Below are 18270 nucleotides of genomic sequence, written 5' to 3'. Positions count from 1 at the left end.
AAGACTGGTGTGAATGAATCTAAACTAACGCTTTCTTTAGGGTTTCATGGAAATAGCTTTCAGTACCATGTAGCTCAAATCCCAGCCCAACAATTTAGAGGTCACAGAAATGCCTGTCTAACAGAAAGATTTCCAAACCCCAGCTATTTTGAGCCTAACAAATATTCAGGACAGCTGTCCCAATATTCAGCATGACAAAAGAATGCGTGTAGCCCCTTGGAGCTGCCTTGCAATTGAACCAGTCCAGAATGTTATTTCCCTTTACACTGGGATATTTCCTCCAATGGGATCTCTACTGTGCAAAGTTACCTGTATTTGGATTGGTAGTGATAGGTTTTTTTTTAATTGCCCTTCAAAAACCGTTATTACTTAAGGACAGTATGATGAAAAATGCCATTTGCCTTCAGAGAAAGAATTGATGGAGTCTAAATGATTTAATGATATAGGGAAAAAAACACAGAAGAGGGCTGAAAGTGATCTCTGACCTCAAGGCCTCAATTTAGGTAATAATAATAATAATGGATGTTTCCACAATGTTTTTAGGTTTACAAAGTACTTTCTTTAAAATAAAAACTATCAATAAGTATATAAAATGTTCTAAATCACTCTTGAAACTATGGGAGTAGAGATGCAAAAGAAAAACATATGACTTGTCACTTTATATATGGACATATGATTTAGGATTTTGGCTTTAAAAGATTGCTCTAAAGCAAAAAATGAATAATACGGAAATAGGCATCAAGTGAAAACATTTGTACAGCTCTGTAGAATTGCTTGCTTGATCTGGGAGGAGGGAAGAAAGGGGGAAGGAAAGAAAAAGAATCATGTAAACATAGAAAAATATTTTTAAAATAAATAAAATTTTTAAGACTCACTCTTGATTAAGGAAATGCAAATTAAAATATCACTGAGGTACCATCTCACACCTATCCGATTGACCAATGTGGCAGTAAAGGAAAGTGGTAAATGCTGGAGGGGATGTGGCAAAGTCAGCACATTAATGCATTGCTGGTAGAGTTGTGAATGGATCCAACCATTCTAGAGGGCAATTTGGAACTATGTCCAAAGAGCAATAAAATTGTGCATACCTTTTCATCTGGTAATACCACTACTGGGTCTCTATCACAAAGAGATCATTAAAAAGGGGAAAGGCTCTACTTTTACAAAAATATTTATAGCTGCACTCTGTGGTGGCAAAGAATTGGAAATTGAGGGGATGCCCATCGGTTGGGGAATGACTGAACAAGTTGTGGTATATGTTGGTGATGGAACATTATTATGCTATAAGAAATGATAAACAAGATGATTTCAGAAAACGCTGGAAAGATCTGCAGGAACTGATGTAGAGCAAAATAAGCAGAACTGGCAGGGCACGGACACAATAACAGCGATATTGGATGATGATTATCTGTGAAAACTTGGCTTCTCTCCGCAATGCACTGATCTGGGATAATCCTGAAGGGAATTCTATCTACCTCCAGAGAAAGAATTGTTGTAGTGAACATCAGTGTATTTTTGGTTTTATTTGGGGGTATGGTTTTACTCTTACAACAGTGACCAATATGAAATTGTGTTTTGTATGACAATAAAAAAATGAAAAAACAAAGTATTTTCTTCAGATTATCCCTGTGAGATGACTGGTGCAGCTATTATTATTTTTACTAGAGGGCTGTGGAAACTGAAGTTCAGAGCATTAAGTAATTTGTCAAAAGTCATTCAGATAAAAAAAAAAAACAGTCAGAATTGGAGCCCAGATCTTTTGACTTTAAATCCAACAGTGCTCCCGTTGTACCTCATTGTTTCTATCTCTCCTCCATGATCCAGGGTTTTAGAACTTGATTACCCAAAGTATTTCCCCTTTGCTCAATCTATAAGTAAAGGCATTTTTCAAACTTCCTTTAGAAACTCATTAAAAAATTCTCCCACTTTTAAGAGATGAGATTTAGCATATTAATTTGTTCCACTTATAATAAAATATTTAAACCAATTATATCTAATCCAAACCATATTTACCAATGTGTACGTATAAGCAGAGTTGTGGAATGTGTATATAATCCATGTAATAGCTGTCTTTTTTTATCAAAAGTTATAAACATTATTGTTCCTGGCACTGATATCATGCACACACCCAAGTACTGGTATGTTAATGTTCCAGGTTCAAATGATTAATTACACATATGTCATAAACTTTCTAAAGCATGTTTATCATTCAAAACCATTTTTTAAAAAAAGTAAACTATAAAAACTCCAGGAGGGTTGTCAAGGCCATGTCATTTAAAAAGTCTCATTAATCATCCATTCCTTCCTGTACGATCATTCCCATTGCACAGATGAATAAACTAAGGCTCAGAGAAGCTAGGTGGCCCATGTAAGTGAGTAATAGGAAAAGAGATCATATCTACAATGCCAACGTTGGCTTTAACTAGATGCTGGTGAGATATAATGGAGCCACAGAACTTAGAAAGGTCCACAACTGCTTCACAGTTTAGACCTACGCTGGCTCTAGAGGATAAAAATTGCTAGCTTGGCAGACAGGTAAAGCTCCTTCCCCAAATAAGGGGGCAGCAGATTTCCAGAGTTCCCTGGCCTTGGGGCCCAGGAGGAGGCAAGGCTGTTGCAGAATTAGTAGCCTAGGATTGGCCTTCTTAGCACTAATAGGATAGACAAAGTTCAGAACTGTCATCCCATCAAGATAAATGTCTCTAGTGCTTCCTCCGAGACAATCTGATTTCAATTAGACTAATTAGAAAATAAGTAAAGAGGAATTACATTGCTTCACTTTTTGCAACTCAACTCCTCCCACCAGAAAAGGCCATTCTCTCTGAAGAAATTCAATATCCCAGTTTCCGGGTTTTGAAACTCCCTCCCTGATACCTCCAAAGGAGAAGTTTAAAGGGCCACATTATTTTGGGGAAAGAAAATTATCAGTTCGCCCTTTCCCCAAGTTTAAGTGTCTACATGTTAATGAAAATTCATCTTGCGTTTTCTTCTCTAGAAAAACAGAAGGATGGCAAGGATTTGGCAGGAAACACATTCAAGTTAAGTGTGGTCAACATCTTTGCTAATTCCACCAGTACCCAAGGAAAACACGAGACCCTGTAGCTTTGTCTTCTGCAACAAAGAAACTGATTTGTTAGGTATTTATGTAGTGTGGGGAAAACGCTTTGGATCCAGTTTATTTTAGATCCATCGTTCAGGAATTTGATAGGTGAATTTAAATACCATTTTAAAAATTGTAAAATGCTTTCTATTATGTTGTCTCTCATAAGATTCACAACAAACCTTATTAGAGATGTAAGGCAGATATTACTATCCCCATTTTACAGATTAAAGACCAAAAGGCCAGAATTATTTTGTGACTTGCCCAAGGTCACAAAGCTAAAAAGGGTCAGGTCCAGGATCTGAACTCTAGTCCTTCCTGCTCCAAGTCCAATTCTCTGTCTGCCGTGCCATGCTTCTAGGAGGAGAAATGAAGGCATTATCTTTATTTTTCCATGCAAAATATAAATATTTAAGATAATCTCACTATAAACTATATGAGCGTTGACTTTATTCTGGTCGAAGTAGGGTGCAATGAAAAGAAACAAGCGTTATCAAGAACCCACCATATGCCAAGCATTGTGTAAAGCACTTTACAAATATGGTATCATTTGTTCCTCATAAGAACCCTAGGACATAGGTTCAGTACTGTTAATACTATCCCCATCTTACAGTTGAAGAAACTGAAGTTATGTGGTTGCATGGAGTTACACAGCTACAAAAGGTTTGAGATGGGATTTGAACTCAGATCTTTCTGATTCCAGGACCATCATTTTATCTGCTGTACCACCTAGCTGCCCCTACATGTGAAAGGTTTGGGAATCCAAACCCAGTTTCCAGTACTGACTTTACCAGTAACTGGTTGTACAATGTTGTGTGGGTCTTGGAACCTAGATTTCCTCATCTGTAAGTGAAAAAGTTGGACTAGATGATCTCTAAAATCCAGCCGGGTTTTAGCATTGTCCAGGTTTATGAAACCACTGAAATTAAAATTGGAAGATTAGGGGCAGCTAGGTAGTACACTGGACAGAGCATCAAGCCTGGAAAGAGGGAGATCTGGGTTCAAATATGACCCCAGACCCTTCCTAGCTGTGTGACCCTGGGCAAACCACTGAACCCCTTTTTAAATTTAAATTTAATTTAATTTAATAATTATTTAAAATTAATATTCAATGCTCCAAGTATTATATTTATTAATATTTAACTTGAAACAAAAGAAAATAAAAAGGCTAGAGAAACAGAGAGAGTTCACCAGTCTGGCACGTGAACAAGAGAGGACACAGGAGGCATTACCCAAAACTTATATCCAAAGGTAACAAACGCAAACAGGAATGAAGGGGGAAGGGATTCTTGGGATAAGAAAAGAATTTTGGGAGATGGAATCCAAAGGATACAAAATTTCCACTTATCCACTCCAATTGCCTGGTCCTTGCTGCTCTTTTGCCTTAGAACTGACACTAAGACAGAATGTAAGGGTTTTAAAAAAATTGGAGGGTTAGTTTTATCTGCTTATACTTTTCACTTCACCTTGTTTGCCTCCGTTTCCTCATCAGTCAAATGAGGTGGAGAAGGAAATAGCAAACGGCTCCAGTATCTTTGCCAAGAAAACCCCAAATGTGGTCACCAAGAATTGGACACGACTGAAAGACAACCAAGCAACAAAACTTCATCCAAGTTTCTTAATTGAGAGACAATGGGAATATGAAGAGAACAAGCTCCTTCTGAAGTGTTGGTAGTTGACACAGAGTTGTGGTGCCTGTATTTGAATAGAAATGTCTTTCCAACCCAATAGTTATTCCTGGAAAAGACAAAGGCATCTAACTGTTTTGGTTTCTCCCTTACAGTTACAATGTGCAATTCTATCTGTGCTCTTCTGAGAGGTGTCCCAAATTCCACAGACTAGCTGCAACACAAACCTACCACTGAACTACTTTTTATTTTGTTTGGAGGGTCGTATAATATATCCCAGAGAATGGATATATATATATGTGTGTGTGTGTGTATATGTATGTATGTATATATATGCTTTTTTCTTTTTTCTTGTTTGTAACATCTTCAGAAATCCCTGACATTAAACATTTGAAAATATATTTCAATTGACCCAGACTTTCTCATCTTATATGCTTTTTGTTCATTTCTTTCCATAAATCCTTTATAAAGAATCCAAACCTCCCCATTGGCTGATTTTGTTGTTGACTGGTTATTTTTTGGTCATGTGCTACTCTTTGTGACTCCATTTGGGATTTTCTTGGCAAAGATACTGGAGTGGTTTGCCATTTCCTTCTTCAGCTCATTTCACAGCTGAGGGGACTAAGTAAACAAAATCAAGTGACTTGCTCAAGGTCACAAAGCTAGCAAGTGTCTGAGGCTGGATTTGAACTCAGGAAGATGAGTCTTTATACTCTGAGCCCAGCATTCTGTGCCACATTGCTACCTATCAAATTGTATACCTTATTAAAAATTAAAAGATTAGGAAAAAAACACAACATTGTACATTTAAAAAATAATAATAAATCATGGGAGAAAATCCCCAAGCCCAAGAGAGAAACACAATGAAGAATATTTGTGTCAGAATAAATAAAGCAACAGAAGCAACATCAGGAGAAAATGGAGTTTAACTTGCTAGTACATTGCCTGGCATATAGCAGGTGCTTAATAAATGTGTTTTTTTTTACTATTATAAGTAACCATATAGTTCAATCATGGTATATCCAGCTTAAGAGAATAGTTAAGAAACTAAGTCTGGCATCAGGAAACTTGCCTCAGATTATTATTACCTGTGTGATTCTAAGTGAATCATACAACTTCTGAACCTCAACTTCCTCAGCTGTAAAATGGCTGGATGGGGGAATAACAGTTTCTTCCCAAGAAGGTTTTTATAAAAATCAGATAAAATCACATGCAGAATGCAGGTGGGAATATACTAGAGAATGTCAGGCCAGAAAAAAGAAAAGCAAACATCACAAAATTTCTGACTATAGTATTGTTAGGAGTCTTTAGCTAGACAGACCCTCTGAGAAAATAAAAGCAGTTGATAAATATATGGAATTGAATTGAATGATAATCTAGTTCTTTAAAAAATAGAAGGAACAATAAGGGGGAATGGCTTGTACTGAATGTGTTTGAGTTTTTTTAATTTTGTTTTGTTTTTACCAGAAAAGAAGAAGTGAAAGAAAGTGACCTCTCAGGAACTCAGTTTGGACCACTTACTTCTTCTCCATTAAATTTTTCTTCATTTAAAAAAACTCTTTATCTTCTATCTTAGAATTAGTACTGTATATTGTTCCAAGGCAGAAGAGCAGTACGGTCTAGGCAATGGAAGTTAAGTGACTTGACCAGGGTCCCACAACTAGGAAGTGTCTGAGGACAGATTCGAACCCAGGAACTCCCATCTCTAGCCTGACTCTGAAACCACTGAGCCACCCAGTTGCCCCCCTGGACTACTTACTTCTAATGTAAATGTGAAGTAGAAAATGTATAATTAAGAGCAAAAAAATAGGTAGGATAGTAAACTTTAAAGATCAAAATTCCGATAATGAAAACATGCTATTCTGATGGGGATAATGGAGGTGTGTGCTAAAAAGAGAATTTAATATGACTGCATAGGGTATTTATTGACCAACCTCGATTTTTGATTGATATATACAGAATCAGTGAGGGAAGAAATTGTGGAGAAGGAACCCACTAGCAGCATCTATCTCATCACCACCAGCAACAACTACTGGCCAACTGCCAACAGGCAGAGGAGTGCAAGAGCCTCCCTACCCACTGATCCTGCTTACTGGTTAGCCCTCACAGACATCATCTTGGGAGGCGGCTCTTATGGAGAAGAGTGCCCACTGCCACTCACAGGGCAGGCAAGTCAGCCTAGCTGAAGCAGAAAGGCACCCTGGGGGAAAGACAAGAAGGTCAACCAACACCTTGATGACCATTTCCCCTCTGACCCTGATGGAGGCAGCCCAGGACCTGGCTTCCAGCCCAACGTCAAATGCTTCAGCATGACAAAATGATAGGATTTTATTAGTAGAAATGATACAAAAAAGGAGGCATTATCACCTGCTTTGCCACTCTGCCTTGCATCTAAAACCACCCATAGCATTGTTTCCCTCTTTCTTGAGAGCACAAGACTGACTACTTTGCTATCTCTATTTCCTAGTTCTTTAGATAATGCTTTTGCACATAGTAGGTACTTAATGATGTATCCATTCAAGAAACCAGGAATGGAAGACTCAGGGGATTAGGTGATAATTGTCTTCCTGGACCTGAGAGACTAGAGTGCTGAATTAGAGGGACCAAGTTCCTTCTAACCTCAGCTGCCAAGTTGTTCAGCCTCCTCATTCAATAGTTAAAGAAACTGAGGCCAGAAAAGATGAGACTTACTCAAGATAATAAAGGTACGAAACATCTGAGACAGAATTTGAACCAAGGTCCTCTGCCTCTAATCAGTGCTCTTTACAATACCAAATTGTCTGCTAAGAAGGATTAGATACCTTTTGTTTGGATACAAAGAGCTGAACCAGTAAAAATGTGTGGAAGTTGTTGAGGGCAGATAGATTTCTCCTCAAAAGAAGGGGGGGGGCTTTCTAATATGTAGAAATATCCTGAAGAGGAATGGGATGTCTTGGGAAATAGAGAGTTCCCCCACCCTGAAGTTCTTCAAGCCATAGTTGAATGCTATATGGCAGAGAGAGATTTTGTTCAAAAACAGGTGGGATTGGGTGATTTTGCCAGTCCCTTCCAACTCTAAGGTTGTGTATTGTGATGAAAAGACATTCAATTAAATTTTTTGATCCCTGAAATTCACTATAATGCTGTCCTCGGATCCATTTCTATAAAGAGTATAACAGGTAAGACAACCCTTCTATTGCTTCAAGAATTATCCCCACTGGACTCAATACAAAATAAAGAAAACAAATGCTGAATTCTGCAATGTAATAGGGCACACAAACTTATGCTTTGAAAAAATGTCCTTCATCCTATTCTTCCTCTGTCATTCCCCCCACTCCCTCCCTCTCCGAAGTTTCTCTCCAACAGCATCCCAGGCCTTCACCTTCTCTTCTCCCTGCACTTCACAGCAGGTTTTCTGTTCTGGAGGGTGTCCCAGAAATTCTTGCCACCCCGCTTTTGTAAGCAGTCTCTTTACCTAAAGGCAAGTTTAAGAGATGGAGAACGGTGCCCAAGAGCAGCCAACATGTGAGAAGGCTGGGGGAGAGACATTTTCTTTTCATCAGTCTAATGAAATAATGAATTAAAGAAAAGCTGAGTTCAGAAGCCAGCCTCCATGCTTCTGGAGCAGCAGGGCTGATTGTGTACTTGTGTAACTGCTGTAAAAATGCAGCTCCACATTAGAAGAATTAGGGACATGGCAAAGCCCATTCATCTTCACTAATAGAGTTCTTGGGAAATACACATGTAGATTAGACCCTCACAATGACCCCCGGCTGATTGCTTTGAGTACTCTCCAGTGCACCCACAATGGTATTGACTTGCTTTTTATTCTGAGCACAAAAGATGCCCTAACCTTTCCTTGTCCCTCCTTGCCCTGTTTCCCCTACAGGGCCCTGCCAGTGGCTGTTGAAGTCCCTTTTTTGCTTTTCTCCGGAGGCTCTGAAATAAACAGTAAATAAAGGATAACCTCACCTGGAGCTAGGAGGGTGAGCTGGGCAGTTCCAAAGGGAATTAACTTTAGAAAACAAGACTATAAGCCCCTTAGCAGCGTGTGGGCAGGAGCTTAAGAAAATGCGGCCAATCTTTGTTTAGGAGTGATTACAGAGATCAAGTTAATATTGGGGAAGTTTACATATAATGTATTCTCATTCACACAAGGAAAAACAAATGCCAATTAGTTATCCTCACTTCCATACTCTAGAGTCTAGATGATCATACACTCTAAATTAAGGAGCTAATGCTTTAGGCTGCATTGGCCACCTTTTCTGTATAATTGGTACACTTATCTATGATGGATTGTCCTAATGACAGTATTCTAAAGCACAAAATGCTCCCCTATGATAGCTTCCCTGCTAGAATATCTGAGACCAATGTAGAATGCAGAGATGAAGTTAATCTACTTCATTGTAGTTTAGTGAGCATGCAGCAGACAGAAAATTGGGCTAGAAGTCTGGAGGTCTGGATTCTCATCCTGATTCTGCCTTCAATTAGTTTTTAAAATTTAGAGGAGACAATTTAACACCCTGGGGTTTGGTTTTCTTACCTATAAAATAAGGAGCTTGGATTAATTATCATTAAAATCCCCTTTACCCCTAATATTTTGTGTATATCACTTGGACAGGGTTTTGTCAAGGAATCAATCATCACTTAAAAAAACAGCAACTTAGTATCAGTTCTAAGACAGAAGAGCATCAAGGGCTAGGCAATGGAGGGAGGATAAGTGATTTGCCCAGGGTCACATAGCTAAGAAGTCTCTGAGGACAGACTCGAACCCACATCTTCCATACTACAGACCTGGCTCCCTATCCACTACACTACCTAGCTGGCCCCTAACATTCACTTTTAAAGTGCCTTTTATGTACTAGAAACTGGGTCAATAAATTCTGGATAGAGAGTCCCACATCTTTGTTCTCTGATCACTGTTTTTGGAGAGCTAAGCTATAGTCACATCAATTCCTTAAGGTTCTAATTCAGCCTCAGGAAGTATAAAGCATATATTTTTATTTGCTATAATTAAAAAATTACATATAATTTAATATAAATATATATAAATAAATTACAATATAATTAATAAAAAATTTTGGAGACTTTTGATTTCATCAACTGACAACTCCTCCATAACTTGCAGTTTTAGAGAGTTGCCCGAGGCCCTGAAAATTTAAGTGATCACAATAGGTCAGGCCTTGATGCAAAATTCTAACCACTAGTCAAAAATTACATATATCAATAATATGTCAAGATAGTGAAACCACAAATCATCCAGAAATAAATTCCTACTTTCTTGAGATGCATGTTTTTAAAGAAACTTCCAATGTCCCTATTTTACCTCTTCCTTTAAAAAGTAAATCTATTTCTTCCAAAAATTTAGTTTTAAAAACTGAAATCACAGCGGAGATCAAAAGTTCCTTTTTGACAAGTCTACCTCAAATAAATGTGAATCGTGGGAAATTAAGTGTATACTTCATCTTGGTACTTATGATTAGGCATTCTAGGGTTGTGGGAAAATATTGGACTTCAACAGTCAGGAGAACTGAGTTCTAATTCTGGATCTTGAGCAAGTCCATTCTCTTCTCTTGGGCTCAAGTGCTTCATCTGTAAGATGAGTGTAGGTATGTATGATTTGGGGTAGTAGGATGTGGAGAGTAAATTGCCTCTAAGGGTCCCTTCCAAATCTGTGACTCTATTTATATTTTTATATATTTATTTTATTTTTATTATATTATATATATAAATATATATTTATACATAAATATATATATTTTTTATAATTTAGTCTCTTCTTCATTACCACCCTGTGATCACAGGTGTGGACCAAGTTGTATATTTCATATCACTTACAACGAAGAGGATCCTTGAAAAATATTTACTAAATGAGAAGGGAAAGAAGCATATCATTTTCAAAGGAAGAGCCAAATTACAAAATATTTTTTTAAGAATCTTGTTCTTGGAATCCTTCATCTTTAAAGGAATATTTCATTGTTTCTCTTCTGGCCCATGGTCACTTCTCTGATCTGTGACAGCTCAGCCTTTACAAAGCAACACATGGGCACCACCTTTCTACCTGTGGATCCTAGAGTGGGCTTGAGAACATCACAGTTGGATATTCTCAATCCTCTCTTTGCTAGAATCAGAGATTTTATTAGCTGCCTTTGAGTGGATCCAAAACACAAAAATTTGACAAAAAGCTGAAAGGTTAGTGACAGGAATCCTCCCAAAACATGCACCAAAGTCTCACTCTGCTATTCCCTGGCAATGGCACAAGAAGATGGTTTGGTAGACTTAAGAGAACTCCGGGAAAAGATAACAGAAGTAAACCATCTGGTGACTCAGAAAAGTGGCTGAAGCTGAGGGTGGTAGGTCAGGGCAGGGCCAAGGGGCTTGAATCAAAGGGCCTTTAGAAAGGAATCCCCACCATTAATACAGAGACCCAAAGAAGGGTGGAATCTCCCAGCCTCTATTCTGGACTAGTTTGTGTCACCTCGCTTGGAAAGGATGCAGTTAGTCCCACCTTCTCCTGGGGACAGAATTAGGGAGAGGAAGGCGTGCTGGAATCTCAAGTCGAAGAGGAACCTCTACGAAGTTTAAAACATACGGGCAATTCTGGTAGCGGACAGAAGAAATACTTCAAAGACGGAAGTAGTTTTGAGTGTCCCTGGCTTTCATCTCTTTCGCTCACCTCCACTCTCCAGAGCTGGAAAGACCCTTTCCCAGGGCTCACCAACCCCTGCTGGATCTTCGTAGGCTTCGCAGGTCTCTAGCTGCTCTGAGTCCTGAGAGTGGGTGAGGTGAGGGTCACCTGGGGGTGACGAAATCCAGAGACGAACTCCTGCCAGTCTCAAGAAAGGGGACACACGGGCGAGATCTCGTTAGGATAACATTCACTCCCACTTCCCCCACATACACCTGAGGGCTCAGTGGTAGGGAAAGGGGGGCGGGGTTCAGGGAAAGGAGAAGGCCTGATGGAGGGAAAGGGGAGCCTTCTAAACTCAAGCCCTGGTGGAGTCTGAAGTCATCCAGGCTTTTCTCCATCTCCCCAGTCCCTCCCACTGACAGCGAGATGATCCCAGAGTCAGCCGGGACAGAGCTCACAGGGAGGAAGGGTTCTGAGAGAGCAAGACCAACTCAGCTGGGGAGGGAGGAGCTGGGTGGGGGGAGGGGGAGCTGGCGCCCCGGGGTGAAAGAGAAGGAGGAGCTGAAGGGGGGGGGGCGAGAAGACCCTGAGCCAGAGGGCATTTGCTGCTGCTAGCGCAGGAGAGGAGTTGGATCTCCTTGGCTCTTGCAAAGAAAAGGAGGGAACTTCAAGGGGGTACTACTTACTCCACGGGGGAGAGGAAAGAGCTGCCTATTGTCCCTATCGGATCCTTTAAAGTTAGTTTAGTTGGAACCTTCCGAATTTTGACTGTCTAAACGGGAAAGAAACTGAATCGAGTCTCTTCTCTCCTTCTTGAAGAAGCAGAAAGAAGAGTGGTCCTCTTCCTTTCCTACTTTCCTCTTTCCCCCTATCCCCATCCCCCTACCCCACCCCGGCCTCTCCTCGGACTTCTCCCACCCCCCATGCACCTGCTAGGTTCCGCTGTGACCATGGCAGACGGGAGCTTCTCCCTCTCTGGACATCTGGTTCGGAGCCCCACAGCAAACCCCTCGCGGCTACACAGCATCGAGGCCATTTTGGGATTTACCAAGGACGATGGGCTCCTCGGCTCCTTCCCGGCAGACAGAGGCGCCCGTGCCTCTAAGGAGCAAGACAAGAGGGCAGGGACCCGCCTCAACTTACCCAGAGCACCGGGAGAGGCAGAGGCTCCACCGCCACCCCCGCCTCCTCCCCAACTCCCTGTTTCCATGCTGCCCCCAGCCCAGTCCCAGGCCGAGGAGTACGAAGGTGAGTGAATGGTCCCATGCTGCTTTAGAGCGGGGCCCAAACGAGAAAAGGAGGCTGCGTCCAAGGTCCAAAGTAGTACACTCTTGGGGGGGATGTTTCTTAGTCTGTACTAGTTGTCGAGATCTTAAAGCTTCTTTTTAAAGGCGGAGGACCAAATAAATGTATCGGTGTGTGGCTGGGAGTGGGGGGAGGGGGGCGACGAGGGAAGCGGAAAGAAGCTTCCTTCCCAGGAAAACTAAGACCCCCATCCCTGGAGCCCAGAATTTAGAGAAGGGGCCGCCTAGAGCTTGAGGGAGGGAAGAAAGAAAGCAAGGAAGATGAGCAAAGAAGTGCCCTGGGACGGAACTTCTAACTGAATAGGCTCCCCTTATGTCTCCTCCATCCCCCTTCCCAAAGATGCTTGCTCTTATGGCCCCAAGGAGCCGGGAGAAGAATGTCTAAGCCCAGAGCTGCCTGCCTGCCACACCCCTAGCGACGGGAAGCTGTCAGACGAAGAGCAGCCCAAGAAGAAACATCGTCGGAACCGCACCACTTTCACCACCTACCAGTTGCATGAGCTGGAGAGAGCCTTTGAGAAGTCCCATTACCCAGATGTTTACAGCCGGGAGGAGCTGGCCGTAAAGGTCAACCTGCCTGAGGTCCGGGTCCAGGTAAATAGAGGGACCAATCTGAAAGATGGATAACTGGGGAGAGTGGGAGGGGCTACCTTAGGTGTTCAAAGATGTAGAGAATAGATTCCTAATCCAGGCTGATGGTGGGTGGCAGGCATTAGAATGGGTTTATGAACTAAACTATATTTAACTTCTGGGTTTTCCTTTCTCAAGAGCCCCCAACCATGGGACCCACAGCTGAAATTCTCTCCCTTCCCAGCTAAAGATACTTGGTAGAAAACTTGCAGAATCCTCTGCTCAGGCTTTAGGAGAGACAGAGACACTTTGGAAATCATGTCCAAATTAGAGTTGTAATATTCTCATACTCCATATTCATGACCATTAAGGACTTGAATATGCAGTGTAATGGAGACTGGGGGAAACTGCAACAGCAGGAATAAACACAATTCAGGATAATTAAATTATGGTATAAACCAAGCCTTCACTTGGATACACCCTCCCTCAATTATTTGATCAGCCTTGCTGTCAAAAATTCTACTTTGAAATTGTGTCAGCTTCTTGTCAGCTCCTCTTCTCAGTTGAGACATAAAGTGTTAATTTGTGTGAGAATGCCTATTTCAAATCCACCCCATTCCCAGGGCAGAGGGCTTTTCTTTTATGGTATGGTACCTTTTTTTTTTGCCTTTGAGTCAAATTATCTTTAATCTTCATCATTAAAATATTTAAAAGCCTTATATATTTGTTAATCATCTGTGAAAACTCTGGGAGGGTTTCCAAAACGTTTGGGTTTAAGTCAAACCTAAAGAGGAGAAATTGGGAACTGATTTTCAATGGATCTTCAAAAAACAAAACAATCCCTAATCTTCCATCTTAGAATCAATATTGTTTTGGTTCCAAGGTAGAAGAGTGGTAAGGGGTAGGCAATGGGAGTTAAGCAACTTGACTGGAGTCCCCTAGCTAGGAAGTGTCCACCCAGCTGCCCTCTCAATGGATCTTAACAAAAGTGAAGCTAAATTGGAATAGTAAGTATCCATGTAGTTACCTTTCCACCAGGGAGACCAACTTGCTTTAAAGCATTTAATTTTCTCTTGCAAATAAAGGAGGTGCTATTTCTTTATTAGAGTTTAAGGCAGTTTAGGTGACTAGAGAATTGAGTGTTAGTCATTTTAAAGGATTTCACAATCCTGACCTGCTATCTAAGAGCATGCAGTGAAGTCAGCTAAGGGTACCTGAGAAAAGAGTGTTGTAGTATGCATACATAAATTGATTTCATCTGGAATTTTTGTGTATATGTACTTAGTTTTGTATTTGTGTATGTGTGTTTAGGAGTAGAGTATATAATTGGCTTGATAAGGAGAAAAAGAAGGAAAGTAAAAGAGAGGCAAGAGACAGAAACGAAGAGAGAAGACATGTGCAGAATCCCCCCAATTGAAACTTTATTGAATTTTCTAAGGGAGACATCATGACTAAACAGTCCTAGTTTTCCCTCTTGCTGACTTGGAAACCTTGAACTCCTATTCACTTTGACTCTATAAATTAGGGATATGAGGAATTGAGGAAATGAAAGAGAAACTGGGAGAATAGCCATCATCTAAAGGAAAGGAACCTTCCCCATCCTTCTTGCTATTTCTAGGAAATTGAATATCCCAGAGTCTTCAAGGGGGAAAACAATTCTGTGTTAAGAGTTTCTGGAAAGCAAAAATGCCTCAAGATCTTAGAGCATATTGAGGGTTAGGGAGGGGAGAAGAGAGGAAGAGAGTTCTTCCTTTTTCTACTCCAAATATAGGTGTGTTTTTTTCACAGGGGTATCTCAAGTTAAACTATATATTCTAGATTCACTTTGGTGTTTCTTATCTCCTCACAGCTTCAATTGCCTTAGGCAACTCCTGCCACCCCCCCCTTTTTTTTGCAGCAATATTCTTCCAAATAACCATTCTTTCTCTCTTATTATTTCCTCTGTTCTTTTTGGTTTATTTCTGGGAAAAGTGAGACTTTTTGGCTTATCCTCCCAGAACATAACACCCTTGGGAACTAGGTTTTACTCCTGCCTTTCTTACAGTATTTTTTAAAAAATCACTTTGTATCAGTTTCTAGATCCCTGGATAGAGTTGAAATTATGTGTGCATGTACACACATGTATATGTATGTGTGTCCATATAGGCACATCATATATTCATACATGAGCATATACATATATACAGTCATGTACATGTTTATAAATACATATATACATCTGGGGGGTGGTATTACCTCATGCTGACCACTATCGAGTCTGAGCAAATAAGTTGATAAGGGAAAGGATAAGAACTAAATCCAGAAGAAAGATGATTGAGATTTGCTGGGGAAAAGGAGGAAGAAAGAGAGGACAGAGTATGAGGAAGGAGAGAAGCAGAAGGGGAAAAAAGAGATAATAGAAAAGAAGGGATAATGAGGGGGAAGAAAGAAGAGAGAGGAGTTGGATTTGCATTGGAAAGACCTCAACCCTCTCGCTCCCCTCCCCCCCAAAGCCTTACTACTTTCCTGGTCTTGTGTTTTCTTAGACATGTCACTTAACTTCTCTCGGTCTAAATTCCCACCCTTAGTAAAATTGTAAAATTAGGGCGTTGGTCCGCCAAGTTCTTGGACCCGGGTTCGTGAGTCTTTTAAAAAAAAATACTCTATAGGCATTTTAATAGATAGGATTTCCTTTGTATTATATAGATTTTATTTTATGCATGGAAAAACTTTATTCTGAGAAGGAATACATGGGTTTCTTTTTTTGCCTAAAGATTGCCAGAGGTCCGTTACACAGAAAAGGTTAGTAGCCCCCTGGATTAGGTGATCTCTAAATTCCTTTCAACTAGACTCCGATTTTAAAACGGACAGAAAAAAAAAAAAAAAACAGGGTCTGAGCGGGGCTACATAAAAAATTGTTATTGTTAGAATATCAAGTAGAGAATAAAAGTCTGCAAACACCGGAGCAGTGAGGGAGAGATGGGGCATTCTTCCTCGCCTGACCATCCCGGCTCGTTGTGTGTCCGCAGGTGTGGTTTCAGAACAGGAGGGCCAAATGGAGAAGGCAAGAGAAGCTGGAAGTGACCTCCATGAAACTGCAAGACTCTCCCATCCTCTCTTTCAACCGCTCCCCGCCATCCACTGCCTTGCCACCCATCGGGGGAGGGGTGGGAGGTGGCGGCGGCGGCGGCGGCGGGGCGACCCTGCAGCTGGAGTCGTGGCTGAGTCCGCCGCTGCCGGGCAGTGGAGGAGTCGGCGGCGGCAGCACCTCCTTACAGAGCCTGCCAGGCTTCGTGACCTCCCCGCAGGGCCTTCCAGCCAGTTACACCCCACCACCACCCTTCTTGAACTCCCCTCCTCTAGGGCACAGCCTGCAGCCTCTAGGGCCGCCTCCGCCTCCTCCTTACCAGTGCGGAGCTAACTTTGTGGACAAGTTTTCCCTGGAGGAAGCAGATCCCCGGAATACCAGTATCGCTGCGCTGCGCATGAAAGCTAAGGAGCACATCCAGTCGATTGGGAAGCCTTGGCAAGCCATATAAAACCATCGACTTCTCTCTACTCCTAACCCCCCAAGGGAATTAGGCTTTAGCCTTTCCCGGAACCAAACAGAGACTTACTTCCTTCTAATACACTTCATACCGATTCTGTGACTGGATCGCCTAAGCTGTTGCAATGGATTCGAACCTTTCGAGGGCGTCCCTTCCCTTTCTGGATGTGCTCCCTGTCCCCCCCCTCCCCCCCTCCCCCCCTATGAAGCATTCCGCTTCAGCCCCAGGGAGCCGGACTGCCTCCAATAAGCCAGGGACCATGGAGAGAGTTAGCCCGGGCTTTGCTAAAGCAAGGGGATGGGGCTTGATGGAAATCCTCCGAGTATCTGTTTAAGGAATAACTAAAAGCATTCCGGAACTACCTGTCCTCTCCATCCTATTCCACTAACTCAACAGTTCCATGAAGTAAATGAGCGTTCTCTTTCTAAAGTAACTGAACTCATTCAATTACTCCTTATTTAGCCCAGGCTAAAAGCAACCCACCAAAGAGAGGGAAAGGTCGCGGTGAGCATTGGGACTTTTTTTTTTTTACCTGTTCTCTAAATTGCCGGTGACTAGCTATCCTCTCCAAGATTATATCGACTGGGACACGGAGTGAGGCTGGGGGGAAGGTTGGAGGAAAAAAGCAGGACAAATAGGTTTTAAGAAGCGGTTTATACTTAGCATAGTTTCTAAATATCATTGGAGAGTATTAAAGACTACTTTCTGTGATTATACTTGGGTTGTCTGAGGTTGTAAGGACCACGGGAGATGGTGGGGAAAGGGAGGCCGAGAAATGGGCAAATTTTCCCAAAGTAACTGAAGTCTGATGTTTTGGCAGTGCTGAAGATCTTAGAATTTTCTGATCAGACTGGTGGAAATTCCAGAAATCACCTCAGTGTCTTGACTCTTGAGGAAACAGATTGCTGCCGTTCTCTGTAGCTCTAATTCCCGACGACTGGCAGAAATGCCCTCCTCTTCTTCCTCTTCCCAGAGAGACCACAGAGAAGAGTGTAAGAAGGGTTACTTGCTCTCTTCCGGAAATTATTTTTAGGCAAGCTCACAATTCACTTATTATGCATACTGGTTGCTTCTTTGTCTAATTGCTGCAGGCGGTTACTTTGAGTAAATGACAGAAGCAGGAAGGTGCCTAGGCTACCTTCCCTGGGAGTGGATGGAGTGTTGGTTATATCTACTCAATTGGTTCAAAGTATCACACCACAGAACTGCCTTTAAAACATTACTGGGTCTGTGGACTGTACTACACAGTCAATTTCCAGGTAATTTTTACCTCTGAGAACTTTCTGCCTTTGTGGGGTTAGCCAATTAACATTTCAAACAAAAATTCTGTGTTGATATAGAATCTTTTCTGTTTCCCCCTCCTACTTCTCCTACCCAGGCTTCCTGCCAGAAACTATGCAATGGTTCCTCTCTGACTCTTTGTCTGTCATTCATTTGAGCATATGCAAGTCAAACTAATGGCTTCTTTTGCTATAAATCTAAACAGAGGTTGTCTTTGGCAATCCCTTGGCTCCAGGCAAAACAAAATACA

At 41.5% G+C, this 18270-nt stretch overlaps 1 protein-coding gene across 1 annotated transcript; it reads left to right on the top strand.

The window, feature by feature from the left end:
• The first annotated feature begins 12095 nt into the window (after window positions 1-12095).
• RAX (retina and anterior neural fold homeobox) lies at window positions 12096-17951 on the top strand. The gene is made up of 3 exons (XM_007487510.3): window positions 12096-12586; window positions 12983-13236; window positions 16221-17951. The coding sequence occupies exons 1-3, from the start codon at window positions 12262-12264 to the stop codon at window positions 16728-16730; spliced, it is 1089 nt and encodes a 362-aa protein (XP_007487572.1). The 5' UTR covers window positions 12096-12261; the 3' UTR covers window positions 16731-17951.
• The last annotated feature ends 319 nt before the right edge of the window (window positions 17952-18270 follow it).

This window comes from Monodelphis domestica, chromosome 3, assembly GCF_027887165.1.
Source record: "Monodelphis domestica isolate mMonDom1 chromosome 3, mMonDom1.pri, whole genome shotgun sequence".
Classification (NCBI taxonomy): domain Eukaryota; kingdom Metazoa; phylum Chordata; class Mammalia; order Didelphimorphia; family Didelphidae; genus Monodelphis; species Monodelphis domestica.
Note: the sequence above shows the minus strand (reverse complement) of the source record. Positions and strands in the feature narration are given on the sequence as shown.

Coding starts and splice junctions, on each gene's coding strand:
- RAX (XM_007487510.3), top strand. CDS start 12,262: ATGCACCTGCTAGGTTCCGCTGTGACCATGGCAGACGGGAGCTTCTCC. Junction 12,587..12,982: donor CCAGGCCGAGGAGTACGAAG/GTGAGTGAATGG, acceptor CCCTTCCCAAAG/ATGCTTGCTCTTATGGCCCC. Junction 13,237..16,220: donor TGCCTGAGGTCCGGGTCCAG/GTAAATAGAGGG, acceptor GTGTGTCCGCAG/GTGTGGTTTCAGAACAGGAG.